Raw genomic sequence first — 22005 nt, 5'->3', positions numbered from 1 at the left:
GTTTCATCACAACTTTATTGTGGATAACTCTACTCATACACACCTCATCCTGTTAAAGCCATCCCCACACCTTTATGTATCATGTGTTCGTGCTAGGGGAGACACACTCAGAAAGAATAGTGAGCTTGGCACAAGTTTTAGCCTTCCCAGTTGACACATTAAAGGGTGATTTTTAAAATGGACAAAGTTGGAGGAATGCAGCTCTGACATGGAGCTGATGGCTGTCGTGATTGAATAGAAGTAAAGATGGGATCAGGCCTCACACCTTCTGGACACATAACATGGAAATCAGTCCTCATCAAGTCCTCTTGCAATGCAGCAGTGGTGTCTAAGGATGGAGAGGATTGTCATTTTGTCCAACACTGCAAAGTAAAACAATTACTGACCGGAATACTTGCTATTCATGATCCATACGTGTTTCAGGGGTTTCAGTGACCTCCCTGACCATTCCTGTAATGAATTTCCTCTGGACCAAAATTGTGTCGTGGAGTTTAAAGGATTAGTTCATTAATCAAATTGTTAATTGTCAGAAAATGTAATTATAAGAGTTTTGATAATCTATCATAATATGAAGACATCTCTATGGGCCCTGGGAACTTGTGATGGCATTTGTCATGGTAATACTACAATATGGTACATAAAATTGTGAGCAGTAACTAAGGAAATACTTGAGTGAATAAAGAATCTGTAATGACTTAATAATAAATAAATTGTTAATACCGAGTTCCTGTATAATCATGATATCAATGACTATACAGTAGATAATGATGAGTCACTACAAAAAAGACTAGGAGTTAAATCGTTAGATAATTAATTCATAAATGTCTGGGAATCAATACTGACTTCTTTCTTCATTAATTGTTCCTGATTAACTAAATTTATTATTTATTATTAATTCCTTAAACCTGCAATAACTTATTTTTTGGACCACTTGGGGGCAGCATAAACAAGTTGTGAACACAACACTTACATATCATCAACTTTTAAGTCAATATGTTGAACTTGTTAGCAAACAGTTGCTTATTTCCACATCCAGCAGTTATCATTCATTTAGAATCATGTTTCTGTTCACCTGGTGAATGTAAGTCCAATATTCACTCTCGTATAGTTCATTTTTTGTTCTCTACCAACTCCTGAGACAAATGAAAATGAAAAATATTGATTATAGCTGCTTTAAACAGTAGTTACTGTTTTTGTGCCCCCTCAATTAAAGTGGTACATCATCCTACAAAGTAAAGTAGCTTCTGAGTTTTACTGGGGAATTCACAATTAGTTCCTTAAAATCAGAGACAGCAGGTGTAAGTCTTTAAATCATCATATGTAGACCACATACACATTCATATTCACATCCATATCATATTCAGTATCATTAGTGATGCAGACGCCATAAAATAAATGTAATAAACAGAATATCTACCAGTGTAATCAAACTTAAAATTTTGATCATGGAGCAGTGTAGAATGGCAGTAACCCCAAACACAAACTGCTTTCACAAAGTGAGTTGAGTATTTACATATTTACAACATCTCAACATTTTAATTTTTCCTCCCTTGTTCCCAGGGGCTCACTAGAGATCCAAATCTCAAAATTAAGCCTCATTTATATTATATCAATATTTTAACTTGATCAACTGAAACTGGGCCAGTAAAACAATCAATTTACAAATTTAAAATGAAAATACTTGTTGTTTGCAACATACATGGCAAAGCATCTCAAAAGTAACAGCTGGATTTCTATTATATTTTGTATGGAATGTCCTGCTCCTCATCACCATGACAGGTCAGGTCAGAATTTTGCCTTGATCAACACTTGCATTTTGAAGTTGCTGGAAGGCATATTTTTCTCTTTTGATGCGTTAGGCTAAACACATCCTAGACCTAAGATTGAAAGTTGTGTTTGACAGTAAATTCAATTTAATTTCCTCTGATTTGATCTTCACACTTTCTTGTCTCTTTGTCTTCCAGGTCACACAGGCCGTTTCATCAAAGTAGTATTCTGTACCAGTCTACTGTTTGTACTGGCTCATATCTGCTTCCAGACGGTGCTATACACCTATCCTCCTCTCAACATTGCTATCGGTGATAACTGTTCACAATGGGACAGCATAACCAGACATATAGGACTGTCCAGGTATGTAAGCAAAACCACATGACTACAGTAGTCCTTGTAGGTGTGACATTAATTATCAATGCCAATGTCTAGTAAATTGGATAGATAGAATATGAGAGAGCAAGTATGTTTTAATTAGTGTATAATCCCATGAGAATAAGAATTGTTGTCTTTTCATTACCTTAGAATGAGCCCTTTATACACTCTTAGAAATAAAGATGCTGACTAGAACCATATAAGTTCTTTGGCTTGTCCCATAGGAGAACCCTTTTTGGTTTCTTGTGGAACCTTTTATAAAGGTTCCACCTGGAACCTTTACAGAGGGTTCTAGAACCCAACATAAAGGGTTATACCCATAGACTGTACAAAATATGGACGTAGTCACCGTGATGTCACCCACTGGTTTGCGAACTGTCAATTTGAAGCCTGGAGTGTAGCAATTTGACCACTGCCATCATGGATTTGGCTGTCGCCATATTTGATTTCTGGAGCCAGAAGTGACCATATTTGGATGAGAAGGTTGAGCTGACCATAGTCCTAACTGCTAGCTCTGTTAGCATGGTGCATTTACAATCTATGGTCAACTGTGATCATGCTAATGCTAATGCTAATTTTTGCTAGTGAAAAACAGGCCTAAAACTGTTAAAACAAAATGTACTCACCAGAAAAAACTGATCATCCGATTCATTGATGTCTTTTATTGTCACCAAACGCTAACAAGACTTTTTTAGGCAATCACAATGTTCAATTAACTTTAGTGAAATGAAAATATACTGTGAAATAGCAGCAGCTAGGCCTATGGTTACGTTATGTAAGCAACGTTGTCGCCTTGGTAGCGCCTTGTCAATCACAACATAGCCACACCCTAAAGCATACCCTGCTTTATCGTCAAATTTTACTGAATGAACATCATGCTGTATTGAAGAAGACTTGAAACTACCAATTGAGATCATAAACTCATTAGGAAACAATTTACTGAGGTAATAAATCAAGAGAGAAGTAGGGTCATTTTCTCATAGACTTCCATACTGATTATCGGACTTCTTTCTGCAGCTAGTGGAGTCGCCCTCTGATGGCCATTAGATAGAATGCAGGTTTTTGGCACTTCCGCATTGGCATCACTTTTCAGCCCTGGAAGTTGCCACTAGGTTATACCTATAATTGTCTCTGAATGGTTTCAACCAGAACCCTCACTGGGGGTTCTATCCAGAACCTTTTCACCTTCTAAGGGTTTTATCGAGAACAGAGAACCCTTTTATATTTCAAGGGTTTCACCTAGAACCCTCTTGTCTTCTGAGAGTTCTATGAAGAACCATATTGTAATCTATAGATCCCATATATTGTATATTGTGGTCATCCATCATTTTGAAAATCTATATTACAATTACCAATGTTTATCATGTTGACATTGAGAAAATATTCAAATAATTTTTAATGAGAAAAAGATTTATTTAATAGTCTTGGAACAATGATGCATAAGGAGGGGAGACTCTCTGAGGATAAGCCAATAGAACAGGAGAGGCTGTGTAGGTCCTTGGGGGGAACAGATCAAAAGTGAGCATAGGACCAGTGGAATTAGCAATATGGCAAATAGGACACAAACCAGGCACATCAGGCTGTCCGTAGCAGGTGAATTTGTGTAATCTCCAGTAATGTCGACAAAGCAGAGTGGGAAGAGACAGTAGCATCAATCTAGGTACACTTACTACACCAGATGAAGCAGTAAGCCATCTACAAACAACAAAGTAATGCATGGTCCAATGAGAGCAATCAGAGTATGGGCACATAATAATGGTGACAGTGGAACAGATTGAATAAGCCTTTCCTCCAACTCCTATTCTAAGAGCCTCCACTGGCACACAATTAGGTGACAGTGAGTGAACCCCACAATGTTGTCACATTAATTTATTTAAAATAATCCACCTTTCACCATAAAAGTCCTTTGGCTTCTCTGAAGTTTCTGATCTTCTGTCACTTCAATCCAACCTCTAGTATCAATTCATACACAGGTGATCACACAATGTGTGAACAGTAATCACTATTGATATCTCACACCTGTTTTGTAGAGAGGGGCAGACCATGTGGTGCAATCTGTAGGGAAACCATCTCTCAGCTCCTACATACTAACCCCAACAGGGCAGCCAGCTCCCAGGCATCATGCATTCGGCCTTTCCCCTGGGAGACTGGGATTCAATTCCGAGCTCCAACACCCCTCCACACTGTAGCCCTCCATACCCCCAGCCCTCCCACCATCCATAATAAAGGAAAAATAGATAAGTAAGGGCAATTTTTTGGCTCATGAGTTCCTCCCTCCGGAGGTTGTAGTTACAATGGTAAAAACAAAGCTAACATGGTGGCTGATTAGGTAAGAGCACAGCAGTGCTATTTTGAAGATTGAGGGTTCAAGACAAGCTCTTCTCACCAGAAAGCACATCATGTAGCTACATTATAAGGTGCACTGCCACTATTGGTGGTGGTGCTTTTTATAAAAGCACCAGTTAAGTGTTGTACATCATGAATTAGAAAATACTAATATATATATATATATATATATATATATATATATATATATATATATATATATCAAAAAAGATCTTAAATATCAACAAGACTATGGCAGAACACAAGTAAAATTAATTGATTAAGGGGATTCCAGATACATCTTCATTTAAAAATACTATTTGAAACATGGGTAAACATTTTAATATTTGAGGGTGACGATCTTCTAATACCCATGCTTTCAACAATCCTTGAAGAACCCTTTCTTCCAAAAAGGGTTCTTTGGATGGAAAGGGTTCTTACTGAAACCATTAGTCTTACAAAGAACCCTTGAAGAACCCTTTTTCAGAAAGGGGTTTTTCAAAAGCAAATGGTTCTGGGTAAAACCTCAGCCCTTGAAGAAGAACCATTTTGTAATCCTTACTTCTGACAGTGTATTTACATCGGGAGTGGGCCCCCTAGTGTTGCACTGCCAAGGTTCTACAGTGGCCCTGAATGGAAAAACCAAAAACTGGCTCTAGAGAGGGTCTTTTGCATTTTTTGCAAGTTTTGCAGCCACCGTAGGTTCTCCTACACGCTTGGAAGTGGCGAGTGAGGGGAGAGGTATTCATTTGGTTGCAATCTGCAACCTCACTGCTGGAAGCCACTAAATCTTACACACTGCTCCTTTAACCTTTCCATATATATGTGTGTGTATGTCCTGTAGGCTTCCCTTGGATGATCCTTGGAGTGTGTCACGCCTCCTGTGTCCTGACCTGGGTGTGTGTGTGGTTGCCTTGGTAACCATAGTCCTCTGCAGCAGATTGGTCAGGAACAGAGAAATGGTGGCTGCTGCCAACATTACATCAGTGAGTCATTTTGGTTTGAGTTTGATTTGATTCTTACACAAAGTACACAGCCATTAATCAAAGACCACATAGATGAAATCTGCTTTTTCATCATAACTCCTGCACCCATGAACAGGGTTATCCAGGTTTAGTATTCACTTCATACATCATTTTTTATTAAACAGGGAAGAATCTGGGTTTAGTTACTAGTAACTACTAACAACAAGTCTAAGTTCTGCAGACTTAAAGTTGTTGTTGTTGTTAAACTGCATGTTGTATGTTATAATACAATATCTTTATTGTGCCTAGTCTATGGTTTCTAAAAGAATAACCTACAACTAACGTATTACAACAAGTAGTTGTAAGTTGAATAACTGAATAACTTTGCATGGATGGAAATTCAGTTCAAATGAATTCAGTTTTATTTACATAGCACCAAGTCACAACAGAAGTTATCTCAGGGCACTTTTCACATAGAGCGGGTGTAGACTGTACTCTTTATTTCACAGAGACCAAACATTCCCCCATGAACAAGCACTTGGCAACAGCAGCAAGGAAAACTTTTAATAGGAAGAAACCTCAAGCAGAATCGGGCTTTAGGTGAGAGGCCATAATACTAATAGAGGTATGACTAATAATAATAATGATAGCAGGCATGGATGACAAGCAGGACCACATTGGTCCACCTAGCCACGGTCCATGGAAGCTCGCAATCCACAACTAGGGGATCCACAACCCTTATCCATAGGAACCTGCGAGACAGCACAAAACTCCAGGGAAGAACCTAAGTTAGTAACATGCATTAATGGTACATGAATGCATACAGATGGAGAGGGGTAGGATGAGGGAGGAGCTCAGTGCATCATGGGAAGTCCCCCGGTAGTCTAGGCCTATAGCAACATAACTAGTGGCTGGTCCAAGGCAAGCCTGGGCTGGCCCTAACCATAAGCTTTATCAAAAAGAAAAGTTTTAAGCCTACTCTTAAACATTGAGAGAGTGTCTGTCAACTGGAAGATGATTCCACAGGAAAGGAGACTGATAGTTGAAGGCTCTGCCTCCCATTTTACTTTTGGAGACTCTAGATCCACAAGTAAATATTGAATTTATTTATTTACTAGTCATCTTGCTCCACTTACTTTTGGGCTTTCCAGTAAAAACATTTTTTTAAGATATTACCAACAAGACAAATGCTTAAGATATTGAGAATAACTGAGAATAATATCTATAGATTTTGTGGTGATGAGGAGGAGGATATAATGGGGTTTTTTTTTTTTGGTATTGTCCAGTCATTGCATCCTTTTGGCAGCACATGGCAAATTGGTTATCTGAACAAGCAATCCTTTTACCTTTGTCCAATCTCAATATTATTTGGGGTTATCAAGATGATAAAAATATGTTATTGAATACTGTTGTGTTGCTTGGCAAACTTTATATATTTGATTCTCCAAAAAAGCAGGTTTTGAGTTCATATATTCATATTATTTTTTAAAACATTACTATTTGCAGGAAAAGATGATTATTAAAGGCAGAGCAAAAAGCACAAACAGAAATAAATGGGAGATTCTGACAATATCAAAAACTTGGGATACAGAGCTATGATTATTGTATATGGAAAGGTTAAAATTATTTATATTTGTATTCAAATAAAAGTAATAGGAAATAATAAGAAATAATAAGAAATATGCATAAAAATCCAGTTTTTGTTTTTATTATGCTTTTAATTATCAGATATTAAAGTGTTAAAATGAGTGTTTATGAATAAAACATCTTACAAAGGAGGTCACCACACTGGGTCTCAAACTCGAGTCTCCGCAATCATAGACGAATGCACTGACTACTGAGCTAAAACCAAGTTTATCACAAATGTGCAGACAGACCTCTACTTATTTATACTCCTGTAACACAGAGACAGCGCAGTGTGTAATGTGTAGAGAAGAACTTCAAAGGCGATTCTTGCACTTTTCATTTATTGTCTATTTTGTACAACCTAACTGTGGAAAGGAGAAGTGGCTCACAGGTTATGGAGAGTCCCTTGGGAGCACTTTGTGTGTGTCAGCAGCCCAGCTTTATCTCTGGGGAACACCCCCAACTCCAGGAGTGATGTCCAAATAAAGAAATGTGCATCATGTAGCAGGATGTGATGTGATTCCCCTCGTTCAGATCTGCTGACAGATGTTGTTGTTGATATTTTGAGCGATGGTCAGCACAGTGGAGAAAAACGAACACTAGCCTTTGATGTCTTGAAAGCTGAAAATGTTTATTGAAGCACTTTATCAAGGAGAACTGAAATAGGGAACATCGAAGTCATCTGCAACTCGGATGCTGTCTCTTTCCGTTCTGCCCCCTGAAGGTCTGACCCTTAGTCTTTAACCTAAGCAAATCAGCCTACAACATGAAAAATTAGTCTAATTGGTTCACTAGTTTCTAAACAAGGAACTGCGTTTTACCTGTGTCAGTTCAGGTCACGTTGCATGGAACTTCAGGTCACTGTCAGCACATTCTGGCTACACATCCTACCTATCTGTGTTGTCTAGGAAGGCCCTCTCCGACCCTGGTGACCATGGCAATGCTAATTTACCCTTTATCAGAGAGGTTTCTGCTTTTCCCAAAACATCTGGACAGCAGGAGTCTCAAGGAGAGGAGAGAATGTCTCCGTCCTGCTTAAGAATTACAGTGTGACATCAAGGCCCAGGCTTGACCCAATACAACCCAATTTGTAACCCCTAAAGATGGAAAATTCCATAACAGATGTAACAGCAGAGCAGAGGAGAGAGACTGAGATAGCGATGTAACGACCTGCGTGCTGGTATTTGACATGTTTTTTTTCTTCCCAAAAACAAATAACAGATATTCTGGGTACATAAAGCAGCTTTCCTGAACTTCAAAATATGCATTTGGAAAACTGCGTTGCCTTATAGTAACAGCAAACTAACCACAAGCTAAATATACAACACATTAAATATTTGCCATTAATATCTACGGCATCCTCAAGTACAATTAAACCCACCTGGGCTGCAGGAGAGCTTGTACTGTCATCCATCTTTCAAGACCTGCAGGGGGATGAATGCAACGGAACCATCTGCCCTCTGATTGAACAGAGTGACTCTGCATTTGACCACTCAAAATTCACATGTAAAAACAGGGTCAAAACTGGTGCTCATTACTTGCAGTTTGTAGTTGTAACTTCAGTGTCATATACACAGGTAGGAAATTTTTGTGTTCATCTCTCATGCAATCTTCACTGTCACACACAAAGGTAGGAAATTTGTGTGTCTGTCTCTCAGACTTTGTGAAACCTCACTGTTGGAAAAAAATCCTGCACAAATTTTAATTACACAAGCACAAAATATTTCTACAGCTACAAAAACCTTTTACACACGTGCAAAATATATCTGTGAGCACAAAACGTTTTCACACATGCACAAAATATTTCTACAGCTTCAAAACATTTTTACATGTGCAAAATATATCTGTATGCACAAAACTTTTTCACACATGCACAAGATATTTTCTAAGATATTTATACAGCTGCAAAACTTCACAAACCATTTGACAAACTCAAAATATTTATGACTATTATTCGATGTCATATAATAATAATATTCCATATTTCTAAATATGAGAGCAGCTCCTTCAAAATTGGGATGTATGCCATCTCTCCTAATCAGACCAGGTCTTCCCCAGAAAGTCTGGCAATTGTCTATGAAGCCCACATCGTTTACTCACTCACCTTTACAGCCAGCAGTTGAATGATGACATGTGGCTCCATGTGGCCCAGAGAAAACTATGAAGTCCGACAGTGTCTTTGCATATGCACACACCAACTCAACATTAATTTTAGCGACCTCCGCTTGGTGTAATCAGGAGTCATTACCGCCGACGTGAATAATAATTTTACCATATTTACACTTGGCCAGCAGTTTTAAATTTGATTCTATGTCGACCATTCAGGCACAAGGAATACATTTGTCTATGGCCGTTGGTGTTGCTATGTTAGTTAGTTTCTCACTACGGAGCTACAAATAATCAGAGTTGGTTTCTCAGTGGGTGCATTGCTGAGTGGGGAGAACCTGTTAGAAACGTGAACTGGTTGGTGGTGAACTGTGGGCTTCTGCTTGTGGCTACGCTTCCTTTGGACAGTCACCCTGGCTTCCCGGCTGCTTGGGAACAACTGGGGGAGTAGGAGCTATGCTAGGTCAGCCAGGCTGCTGGGGGCTGGCTAACTACAGTAGCTAATGATTGGTTTGTGCTCTAGAACATAACTGCTGTGAAACAATCAGAAAATAATGTTTTATTTATCTGATTTCCCGGCTTTCATGCTACCAACTCTCTCTTCATTCACTCTCTAGCTCGCTCGACCACAGCTGCTCCTTTGCTTGCTGGTGCTCTCAGCTCTCTCTCTCACTCTTTTTCTTTCAACTTTTTTTAAGATGAGTCGGGAAGCCTACCGAAAAGTCTAACTTTACTTTTAACGTTATCAAACAAAGAGATATGTCTTCCACTCATCATAGTAACGTCTTTGTACTCAGGCAACCACAGCCCCCTTTACTCTTACTGCCAGAAGGGGGAAACAAAAGTCCCACATTCTAGCTTTAAAGTTGCAATACTGATTTACCTTTAACTTGCATTATAGCATCATGAAACTGGGAGAAGTAGTGAAATCCTTATCTGAGATTTGAAATATCACTGCACATGCATACCACATAATTTAACATCAGCGATCTGATCTTTGTTGCATGTACCCTTTCTCTACTCCTGTTTCCTGTCTCTCTGCACTTTCAGCTATAATGCCAAAAAATAAAATAAATGAAACAAATTACAACATTCAAATTCACAAAACTACATTCACATTTTGTAAAAGGTAACAGTTAACAATAATAGTAGTCAAATGTACTATAATACCTTGAGTTAGAACATTCATTGTGAAGTAGAGTTTAGTTTATCAAAGTGATATTGTTGTATCTCCAGTTTGGGGGATTTTCGTGATTTCAGATCAGAAGGAAAGCTAAAAAAATGGAGATATGGAAGGACAAAAAGGTAGGAAATAAAGAATGGAATAATTAAAGTAAAAAGAAACAGAATAAGGAGAAAACAATAAAGGAAGAAAATAAGAGGGGAAGAAAATTTTATGACCTTATCTGATGTTTACATGATGTTTAAAAGTGTCCTTTGCAAACAAACAAAGTCTGGCCTAAGTAAATAAATGGTATGGTATTGTTACATTATTATTACATTAGCCTGGATGATATGTATTTATGTCTACATATTATTTATGTATATATGACTTTTGTTGTTGTATTGTGCAGGACCGAACTTTGTTAAGACTGTCAGGATTTGTTGTGTGTGAGCCCTGTGTGTGATGCTTCTCAGATTGACCAGCTCCATGTTGAGATCAGTGGTAGAATCTCTGATAACAAGCATCTGTGGCCAGTGGTGGAAAGTATCTAAGTATATTTACTCAAGTACTGTACTAAAGTACAATTTTGAGGTACTTGTACTTTACTTTTTCCGTTTGATGCTTTTTTATACTTCCACTCCACTACATTTCAGAGTGAAATATTGTACTTTCTGCTCCACTGCATGTATTTGACAGCTTTAGTTACTTTTCAGATGAAGATTTGACACAATGGATAATATAACAAGATTTTAAAATACAACACATTGTTAAAGATGAAACCAGTCTTCTTCTTTCAAAAAGCAGTGTGTGTGTCTATGAGTTGTTAACAGCTCCACCAAATAGGGTTTTTTCCCTCTAAACTTCTCACATGGTTTCATTTCAATACATGTTCAAATGATCCAATATTTCACCAAAAATCAAAGATTAGAGAAAAATTTCAAAAACTGAAAACAGATTTTTGTATCAGAACTTTGTTTTTTCTTCTTTCCTCTCCCATTAATCATCTCACAACCCCTCAGATTTGTCTGGTAACCCCTTTGGAGGTTGGGAACCACTGGACTAAACTAGCTAACTGTATATAAACTAATTCAAACTAGCTCCACCTCCAACAGCTACAACAGTAACAAGTTGCTTACAGACTGATGCTTCAGTATTAATAATTGAACAATGTCATATATAATAATATACCAATCAGAGGGACCAAACCACCGCTTTTACTGCAATTCTTTAACTACATCAAGTTGATAATACTTATGTACTTTTACTGTAGTAGGATTTTTCATGCAAGACCTGTAATGGAATATTGCTGTATTGGTACTTTTAATTACGTAGAGGATCTGAGTACTTCCTCCACCTGTGGCTTCTCACAGACCTGAGGACAGTAGACACAGCTAGCAGCTGTGTCAAACAATTTACAGTGATAAAATCAGATGGCTTGGTGAGCAACTGTATCTTGCAAACACATCTACTTCATACAGCAACAAACTCTCCTTGTTTATTTCCACCAAAGCTTCTACACACACACACACACACACACACACACACACACACACACACACACACACACACACACACACACAGACAGACATGCTGTCTTTCAAGTTGTTGTTTTTTTGTTGTTGTCTCACTTTCATTCTTTTCTGTCTCCATGATAACCACCCAAACAAAAGGTACAGATATGGGTCAGAGGAAGGGGAAGACAATGGAATCTTAGTAAAACACATTTTCCAGTTAAGGTTTTGAGAGATGATATGATAGTGAGAGGGAATAAATACTGTAGTATTTCTGGCAGTTTTTGACCCTCTAGCTGCAGAGTCTAATGATGGCAGACCAAAGTTGCAGTTTCTTCCAGCTGACTGCAGCTAACTGTTGCTGTATGCACACTCTCTCCAGACTCAGCCTCTGAAGTTTGAAACTCCTTCAGAGTTGTCACAGGTCTCTTGGTGGACTCCCTCACTAGTCTCCTTCTTACTCACTCTTTTTGATGATGGCCTGCTCTAGAATCATCAGGAAGATCAGACCCTACTTGTTTGAGCATGCAGCAGAACTCCTGGTACAGGCTCTCATAATATCATGCATTGACTTCTGCAACTCTTTACTGACAGGCCTCCCCACATGTACGTTCAAACCTCTGCAAATGATCCAGAACACAGCGGCATGTCTGGCCTTCAACCAGCCCAAAACAGCACATGTCATCCTGCTGTTGATATCTGTCCACTGGCTCCCAGTTGCTACCCACATCAAAATCAAAACCCTGACATTCACTTACAAAACAGCAACTAAAAAGACTCCTGCCTACCTGAATTCCCTCATTCAGGTCTACACTCCCTCCCGCTCACTACGCTCTGCTAATGAAAGGCGTACCACCACCACAACAGGGCCCTAAGCCAGACTCTTCTCTTCTGTAGTTCCCTGGTGGTGGAATGAGTTACCAAACTCTGTTCGATCTGCAGAGTCCCTCTCAATCTTTAAGAAAAGACTAAAGACCCAACTCTTTCGCAAACACCTCTGCACTTGATGGACTTAAGGTAGAGAAAAAACAAAAATACAAAACAAAAAAATCTACTTCTATGCAATCTATACACTCAATGCATTGCCTTGTTGCACCGCCTGTTGGCATCTGCGTCCTATCAGACTCAAAATTAGCTTTATGGCACTTACTCGTGTTGTTCTCTCCTGACTACATCCCTGCTTGTGTTGTATCAGCTCTCAGATGTACGTCGCTTTGGATAAAATGAAAATGAAATGATTAAATGAAAGTTGTACATTGTAATTGTCTAGAAAGATGTACAGCTGTGTCATACTGTGTCCATTTCTTAATGATTGATATAACTGGATTTGAAGGGATGTTCAGTGACTTGAAAATGTTTTTGCAGCCATGATACAATGTTTTAAGCTGTACTTATCAATATTTTTATATTAACAATGACAACAACAACAATTTTAGGATATTTTAACTCATAGTTTTGGTTTTAAGCCCTACAGTTTGACTGATCACTCTGACTGCTGTCAGCAGTGTTTCCAGAAGCAGCTGTTTTCAGTGACCCACTGTACACTACATGCTCAGCATCAAACAGCAGACAAAGTTAGAGACTAGCTGGTGAACATAGTGGAACATTTAGCAGCTTAAGAGTCAGATATTTTCCTCAGGAGTTGGTGGAGTGTGAATATCAGACTAAGATTCATCATGTAGACACAAACCAGAAGATTAATCAGTTCTTACAGTATATGCATTGGGATATTTCAGAGGGTACCCCAAGCCAATTACTCACTTCTGTGACTTGATACTTTTACACACAGCAGTTAAGTTTTGTAGGAGGGGTAGTTGGTGTGATATTTCTGTCTCAGCAATAAGAAACATTGGATCTTTGCCAGCTGTCACTGCATAACATGTGTTTTACTGGTGCAACTGTATTTTTAGATTCACAAAGATATTGGAACACTCTGTGTGTATGTGTATCTTCAGTTATTGGCAAGGAGGGGGAGCTTCTATTTTTTATCCTAGTTGGATGTTTTGATAATGTGGTGAATTAGTCCGGAGTATTGCATCTATTAACCTTTACATTAACATGTAGTAAAGAAAAGTGGTACAATCTGTGTCTGTGTTCAGTGTCCCATAAACTACATGTATACTGCAGTATAAGCAGTGTGTAAGAGATCAGGGGACCTATAATTGACTTAAACATTGGCATAGACCATTGGCATAGACTCAATAAACATTTCTCTACTACTGAAGTAAAAACAAATATTCAAATTTATTTAACCAATTTTTTTTTCTAATCTGAAATGTTGCACACATGCAAGTATCTAAAAAGGAAGTGGTTTGACATCAGTATCTGTAATAAAAGCCTATCACTACATGCCATCTGGCCTCTGTGTTTGGGAATGCTCTGTTAGTGGTGCTGCTCAGCAGGATGAAGCAAAGCCAGGTAAACAGCATTCCTTTCATGTGCACACAGACCATACCACACATTACAGTATATAAGCAACTTATCATGTCATATGTTGTTTCTACTAAAAACACACACCAAACAAACAAAAACAAACAAAACAAAAATGTTTGACTTATTTTAATGTCATAAAGCTAACACTCATGCTCATTTGGTTTGTTTATATAAATCCCACGTCATAGGAATTGGCATACTGTATAGGGGTGTGCCGGAATACAAATATATTATTTGGCAAAGCACAAATAGTGTTGTTTTTTTTTTGTTTTTTTTTTTTTACGAATATTTGTTTCATACAAATATTTTAAAAATTATTTGTTTTCAGGAAGAAAAAAAATCCATGTCAAATACTAGCGCAAAAGTCGGTTACATCGCTATCTCAGTCTCTCTCCTCTGTTTCATTGTCACATCTATCAGCAGGTCTCAACGAGGGGAGTCACATCCACCTGCTACATGACACACATTTCCTTATTTGGACAACACTCCCGGAGTTGGGGGTGTTCCCCAGAGATAAAGCTGAGCCACTGACACATGCGAAGTGCTCGCAAGGGACTCTCCATAACCTGTTGTTTCCTTCTCCTTTCCACAAAGTTAGGTCGTAAAAAATAGGCAATAAAAGTACAAAGCAAGAATCACCTTTGAAGTTCATCCCTACCTGTCTCTGTGTTATGGGTGTATAAATAGGTAGAGGTCTGTCTGCAATGAGGTGATGAGTAAAGTTTTAGCTCAGTAGTCAGTGCAGTCATCTATGATCTGGGAGACTCCAGTTCGAGACTCGGTGTGGGGACCTCCTTCGTAAGGTAGTTTATTCATAAACACTTATTGTAACACTTTAATTTTCTAAAATTAAAAGCGTAAAAGCTCTCTGCTCATCCCTAATACTGTATGCATCTTCCAGATCCCTTTTTACGCATATACAAGTTTTATAAGAAAAACGTGATCCTTATTATCTGGACAAACTTTGCCTATAGGTACACATATTGTACATATAGGTGTTTATGTGTTGCCCCTCTGGAAAACAGTCTGAGCAAACATTGTTTTACTAAAGTAGGATTTATCACAGGACTATGCATTGTGTCACATATTTAGGGATTTCTGTTTTCTGATCACTCACCATAAATATAAACACTCTTATGCACATGCTTGTGCAGTTTAGAGCTCTGTGTTCACAGCAGCACAAAACCTAGTACAGGCAATGTTACAATAAGTTGGCGCTTTGCTGTTTGGTATTTTGGTGCACAGCACAGGGGTGGAGTTAGAGCAGAGGCAATAGGAGAGGAATGAACAGATGGGAGTTTCATTCACATGATACAGTGCAAAGAGTGCTGTTAGTATTTTGGTAGGAATTGGGTCTTAAACATTTCCCTGAGAATTTTTCTGGAATGTCACTCATCTGACTGTGCTGTCATGTACTGATTCTGTCAACAAGCACAAACCAAATGCTTGAATGTCAGCAATTACAAAATAATGCTGAGTGATGTAAATCAACAATTTTAGTTAAACACTCTCCAAACATTGCATACATTTAGATCGTTGTTAAAAAAAAACATCTATCATGATTATAATAGGAATGTCAAAATACTCTGCAATTAGCTAAAACTGAATGGATTTTTAATGGTTATTTGTCATTTACAGCTGCTTTACACGCAGCTGTAGTAACCACATATGCTTCTGTATTTCTCTACATACTAAACTGGTCAGTTCAGTGTACCCCCATCATCAAAATTTCATCCTATTTTTATTACTGTAACTCTCCATATACTGCACTCAGTTAAAAATACAAAATTGTCTGCAATTAGTCCATACTGCAGCTGCTTGGCTTTTTAACTGGAACCATGAGAAGAGTACACATTAACCCAACTTTAGCAACCCTTCACTGGCCTCCCATAATTTACAGAATACAGTTGAAAATTCTAGCATTAAAAGGATTAGCTCCAAGATGTATCTCTGACCTGCTAAGGCCACACACTAGACATACTAGACTTGCAACCAAGGATGACCATGCATTTGCTGTCATGCCACCGAAACTGCTCCTCTCTACACCGTTCACTGTCAAATAAAGGAAAAAAAATGTGATGGGAATAGGTTTGGGGTGTCTTCAAATTAAATAATTTAATCAGTAAGACAAAATCAATAGGATGAAATGCTGTTAGAATGTGTCATATCACAGTATAGAATGATATATGGTTCTTCTAACATGGCATTATAACATATCAATTAAAAACATTTAGATCATGGAATAAAAGATCTTCAATTCATCAGTTGTCATCTGAATTGTATGAGTTAACTGCAGTTATTATCTCCTCCCTCTGCTGCAGCTCCCTGCTCTAGGCCTTTTCCACTTTCTGTTTCTCAAACAAGCCTATTCACTGCTGCAGCTATTTACTCATCCCTGTCATTGTCATTATGTCATGGACTTATGAAACAACAGTATCCCAGTCATACTTTTTTCATGTTCCCCTTTATCCTTAATGTCATTAAATGTCATAATCACTGATCTGATGGCAGACTGCTATTAATAGACACTTGAAGGTCTGTTTGTGACACAGTTTTACCAGGAGCTACTGTCAGCCAGAATTTTTCATGAAGTCTACATTGAAATGTATTCATGTGCAGTCACTGCACCTGAACTTTCTGGAACTGCAGAAAAACACACAAAATTATAATTAGATATGTGATGATAACTGTTTTTTTTTCTTTTTGTCCCCTTTTCACCTCAGCTAGAAGATGATCCAGCAGACAAAACTGCAGACGATGAAGAGGAGGAGGCGTCAGAGGATGAAGATGAAGAAGAGAGGTCATCACCTGGTGACCCTGATGAGGAGGTTTCAACAGCAACAAGAGCCAAGCAGCTGGCTGAGCGCCTGAAGGCCACAGCCCGGAAAGCTCTGCGGGACTTGGGGAGAATCCTTGCCATCAGCCTGCTGGCTTTAGCTGGTAGGATTTGTACAACATACCATTTCCTTCTCAGGTTTCCACACCATTTTGGAAAGAAGAGAGAACATTATCCAGACAGTGGTCTGCTACTCTTGCAATTCTTTCAAGTACTGTTAACTGGTGATATGTCACCTCTAATTTAGTTTGGGTCAAGCCATCCGCCAATCCATAGAATTACCTCCAACTTTTCTAACTAGTGCTCCCACCATAATTTACCAGAGCAAAGCAGTCATCACTGCACATTCATGACAAATAAGTGATGAAAAGATATCTATTTGTATCAGATTTAAGAGCACACCTGTGCCCTCCAAGTCCTTTCTGTGCAGAGGAGTCGATGTACGGGTTCTTTAGGAGATACTCTTGTAAGCCATTGGGCAACTAGAACTGAAGAATATCTTCTCTTCGACACTGAGCAGCAAGTTGGTCCTAAACTGCTTTATGGTCATTGGGTTCTCCTATGGAAACCATACACCCTCTGCAAATTGTTGGGCTTCCTTTCCCCTCCTCCAGACCTCAGTATCTTATACAGTCAATGCATGAGCGTAGGACACTTCTTGTATATTATCAGTTTGTCAGTCATCTGCATGTTCATGCAATTCAAGGTGCTTTACTTCATACTGAAGGTGCTATACAAATAAAGCTTGATTTTATTTGATTTGATTTTTAAGGCACTCCACTGGGTCCAGGTGCTGAGCTGACTCTGGCAGCCGTGGCAACAGTCTTAATTTCCTTCCACCTGGGCTCTTTAGTCAGTGGTTGGTCCAAGTCGATTGATTGAGGCTCTGCAGTCCTCTTCTTGTGCTGCATCACTGTAGATGTTACGGAGATGGAGGTCTCCTCTTCCAAGGTGACCGCTGCATTTCTGGCCAAGCAGTTGTTTGGCAAAACCAAAGAGATTTGCTAAGAAGGCAGTTTGTTTCCTGGTTCTCTCTTTAGTCCGCCTTCTGGTCCATTCTGCTCTACGGGTAGTCATAAGTTTCTTGTATGTTGCAGAGTTCTGCCAGTCTGTTCCTCTCATTCTCACTTGCCCCCTTGAACTGCCTCTTCAAAAGTTGGAGTCCACCTCTCAGCTTGCATGATCTTCACTGCCCTGTGGATCTTGGTGTGCTGACCCTTGGTACCACCCTTCTCCACTGAACCAAACATCTCAGTAGCAAGGCTGATGATCATGATTGTCATTGTCTTGAGTCTCCTGTCAGCCCCCCTCCCCTTCATGGTTTGACACACTTTCTCATTCAAATGAATGGGAGGGTGTGTCCAAACTTTTCTCTGGTATTGCACATCTGCTGATGCACTTGGACACATCATCAGTGATAGTATCGGGGTAATCGGGTGTTTACAGTCTGTGAACTTCAGACCCGACCACCGGGAGCAATCAATTCCCAGCCTATGTCCAAAAGGCATTGGTCAGTTCTCACACATTGGTAAATTCTAATTAAGCCTACTGTCTTGGCATTAAGCTATTTTCAGTGAGACATTTCCTGCAGAATACAGCATGTAAATAGAACAGCTTTCGATGTGTTAGAAGACAAGTTGTCCCAGGCTTCCTGTCTTTGTACTAAGTTAAGGCTAAACAGGTCACAAACATACAGTATGAATGTGCTGGATGCACAGGGATGAAATTGGTATCTGTGTTTGCATTTGAATGTGACATACATATTTCTCTCTAATAATCTCTAATAATAATATGGAACACAGTGCCGTTTTATGTCTGTCTTAAACTGTGTTTTAAATTTCTGAAATTATAATAAAACAAAAACTAACTAATAAGGTAGTGTGAATGAAGCTTTATTTGCTTTTATTCATTAAAATCAAATACTAAATTCCTTATACTTTTTTGACAGAAAGTATTTAGCTGTCACGTTGTTTATCTTTATATTAGTGTTATATTGAATGTTTGTCTCTGATATCTCTTTCCTCCCAGGCATCACACAGCCCTCTGCCTTCTCAGCCATCTACTTCCTGCTTTTCATTGGTGTGTCTACATGGTGGGCATGTCACCTTCCCATCAGTCACCTGGGTTTCAATGCACTGTGTGTGATGGTGGGCTTCTTCACTGCTGGTCACATGGTTTGTCTGTACCTATACCAGAGTCTACTGGCCCAGGCCCTGTTCCCTCCCCACAGTCTGTGGGCCAGGTAAGATTGTAGCATACTGTGTACTGACATTAAATTAAAAAAATGAATATTATTATAACTACATTACATGTTACAGACATGGCTGAAATTATTGGTACCCTTGTATATGATTAAAATAATGCACCATTCGCCCTGAACAGTGTTGAAATTAAAAGATATTTTATTATCAGTGCATGCCTATGTTTGGTTTGCAGTGGAACAAAACAAAAAAGTTGTGAAAATAACTGAATTCATGCTTATTCTACAAAGACATTCTAAAATAACCTGAACAAAATTATTGGTACCCTTTACAAGTTATTTGTATTGATTTGTAGTGATACCTTAAGCAGAGTATTGTGTTTTAAATACTATCACAGGTCAATCTTATAATCAGTCATGCAGCCAGTTTAAAAGGAGAAAATTACTCACTCTGCTGTTTCTTGCCACTGTGTGCATCACATTGAACATGGAAAACAGAAGGAAAACTAGAGAGTGGTCTGAGGGCATTAGAAAAAAAGGTAATGGCCAAGCATGGTCAATGTAAGGTTACAAGACCATCTCCAAAGAGCTTGATGTTTCTGTGACCACTGTTGCCAATATTATTAAGAAGTTTATGGCCCATGGAACTGTAGCCAACATCTCTGAACATAGTTGCAAGACAAAAATTGGTCCAAGATTGAACAGAATGATTGCTCAGGAAGACCCCACTTCTAAGAGGGAGACACAAAAAAGCCAGTCTGGACTTTGCCAAAATGCATGTTTACAAGCCACAGTCCTTCTGGGAGAGCTTGATGGTAAATCGCACCAATGAAGCCTTCAAAGAAAAGAACACCATACCTACGATGAAACATGAAGGAGGCTCTTTGATGTTTTGGGGTTACTTTGCTGCCTCAGGAACTGGGTGCCTTGAATCTGTGCATGACACAATGAAATCAGAAGACTATCAAGGCATTTTGGAGTGAAACATACAGGCCAGTGTCAGAGAACTATGTCTTAGTCGCAGGTCATGGGTCTTCCAACAGTATAATGATCTTTCCACTCCACCCAAGAGTGGATGAAAAGACAACATTGGACTGTTCTGAAGTGGCCTGCTATGAGTCCTGAATCCCATTGAACATCTGTGGAAAGAGCTGAAACTTGCAGTTGGGAGACAGCACCCATCAAACCTGAGAGAACTGGAGCAGTTTGCTCAAGTAGAGTGAGCTGAACTACCAGTGGAGCAGTGTAGAAACCATATTCAGAGTTATAAAAAAGTGCTGGATTGCAGTTATTGCCTCCAAAGGCTGTGCTCAAAAGATTAAGTTAAGGGCACCAACATTTTTGGCCATGCCATTTTCATTTGTTTTATTGTATTAAATAATATGTTAAGTTATAAAACAAAAGCAAAGTTTCAGTTGTATTCAGTGTGAAATAAAGAATGATGGATATCATGTACTTCTGTCCGTTTAAACTTAATATAGAGAAAATTTGTTTTTTTTAAAAAAGGTGGAAGGGTACCAATATTTTCGGGGGAACCTATATATACATAAAAAAAAAAAAAATCTCCCTCTCACCCCCCTCCCATGGGGTGGTGGTGGTGTGTCTTCCTCGAGCTCAGGTCCTCTACCAGAGGCCTGGGAGTTTGAGGGTTCTGCGCAGGTGTGGTAGATCCCCACCTCTATTGATCTTGTACTGAATGCCTGTTCTTGTGCTGCCATGATTAGTGCTTCTGTGCTGTCCTTCAGTCCAGCCTTTTCCAGCCACTGGTAGGATTTCTTGATATCAGCCACTTCTTCTATCTGTCGGTGGTACATGCCTACATGGCATGTACCACCGACAGTTAGACCGTAGGCATGATGCAGAGGCCTCCTCCTCTGCATCATCGGGTTTCTGCTGCATGAGGTATTCACTTAGCAGTTCATCTTTGGGGGCCATCTTCCTGATGTATTCCTGGATGTTGGTTGTTTCGTCCTGGACAGTGGCTCTGACGCTCACCAGTCTTCGGCCTCCCTCGTTCCACTTAGTGTACAGTCTCAGGGTGCTGGACTTGGGATGAAACCCTCCAGGCATTGTTGCATTGTGAGGAGCTTTCTTGTCTTGATATCAGTGGCCTCTATCTCCTCCTTTGGCCAGCTTATTATATCAGCGGGGTATCTGATGACTGGCAGAGCTTACATGTTGATGGCCCATATCTTGTTCTTCCCATTCAGCCGACTTTTCAGGACCTGCCTTATTCTGTGTAGGTATTTGGCTGTGGCTGACTTCCTTGCAGCCTCCTCAAGGTTCCCATTTGCCTGTGGGATCCCAAGGTATTTGTAGCTGTCCTGAACATCTGCAATGCTGCCTTCTGGTAGCTCAACCCCCTTGGTCCTGATCATCTTCCCTCTCTTCGATACCATCCGACCACACTTATATATATTGCAATTTTATATGCCAATAAAACAGTTTGCTTTCAAAACAAAAACCCCTGAGTGGTGAAAAGGCTGCTTCTTTAAAGACATTCAGCATATACATATTGTTTCTAAACAAAGAAGTGCTCATTTTAGCTGTGGAGTGGTTCAGTGTCATTTTACCAACAAAGTGAAATTCAAATTTATAGTATTGTTCTATTGTGACAACAGATTTATGTTCTCATCAAAAACAGACAACATATCACATAATTTACATGTGTTTCCTATATATTTTCTTAGTAT

At 39.1% G+C, this 22005-nt stretch overlaps 1 protein-coding gene across 2 annotated transcripts in view; it reads left to right on the top strand.

Annotated features, from left to right (window-relative positions):
• Positions 1–22005, top strand: part of piezo1 (piezo-type mechanosensitive ion channel component 1) — a 171888-nt gene that overhangs the window by 37888 nt on the left and 111995 nt on the right. For both annotated transcript variants that reach the window (XM_044372289.1, XM_044372287.1), the window contains exons 3-6: positions 1965–2130; positions 5315–5456; positions 17000–17216; positions 19141–19354. In XM_044372289.1, coding sequence (XP_044228224.1) covers positions 1965–2130; positions 5315–5456; positions 17000–17216; positions 19141–19354 — 739 coding nt within the window. The remainder of the gene's footprint in view (positions 1–1964; positions 2131–5314; positions 5457–16999; positions 17217–19140; positions 19355–22005) is intronic.

Source organism: Thunnus albacares, chromosome 14 (assembly GCF_914725855.1).
Source record: "Thunnus albacares chromosome 14, fThuAlb1.1, whole genome shotgun sequence".
Taxonomy (NCBI): domain Eukaryota; kingdom Metazoa; phylum Chordata; class Actinopteri; order Scombriformes; family Scombridae; genus Thunnus; species Thunnus albacares.
Note: the sequence above shows the minus strand (reverse complement) of the source record. Positions and strands in the feature narration are given on the sequence as shown.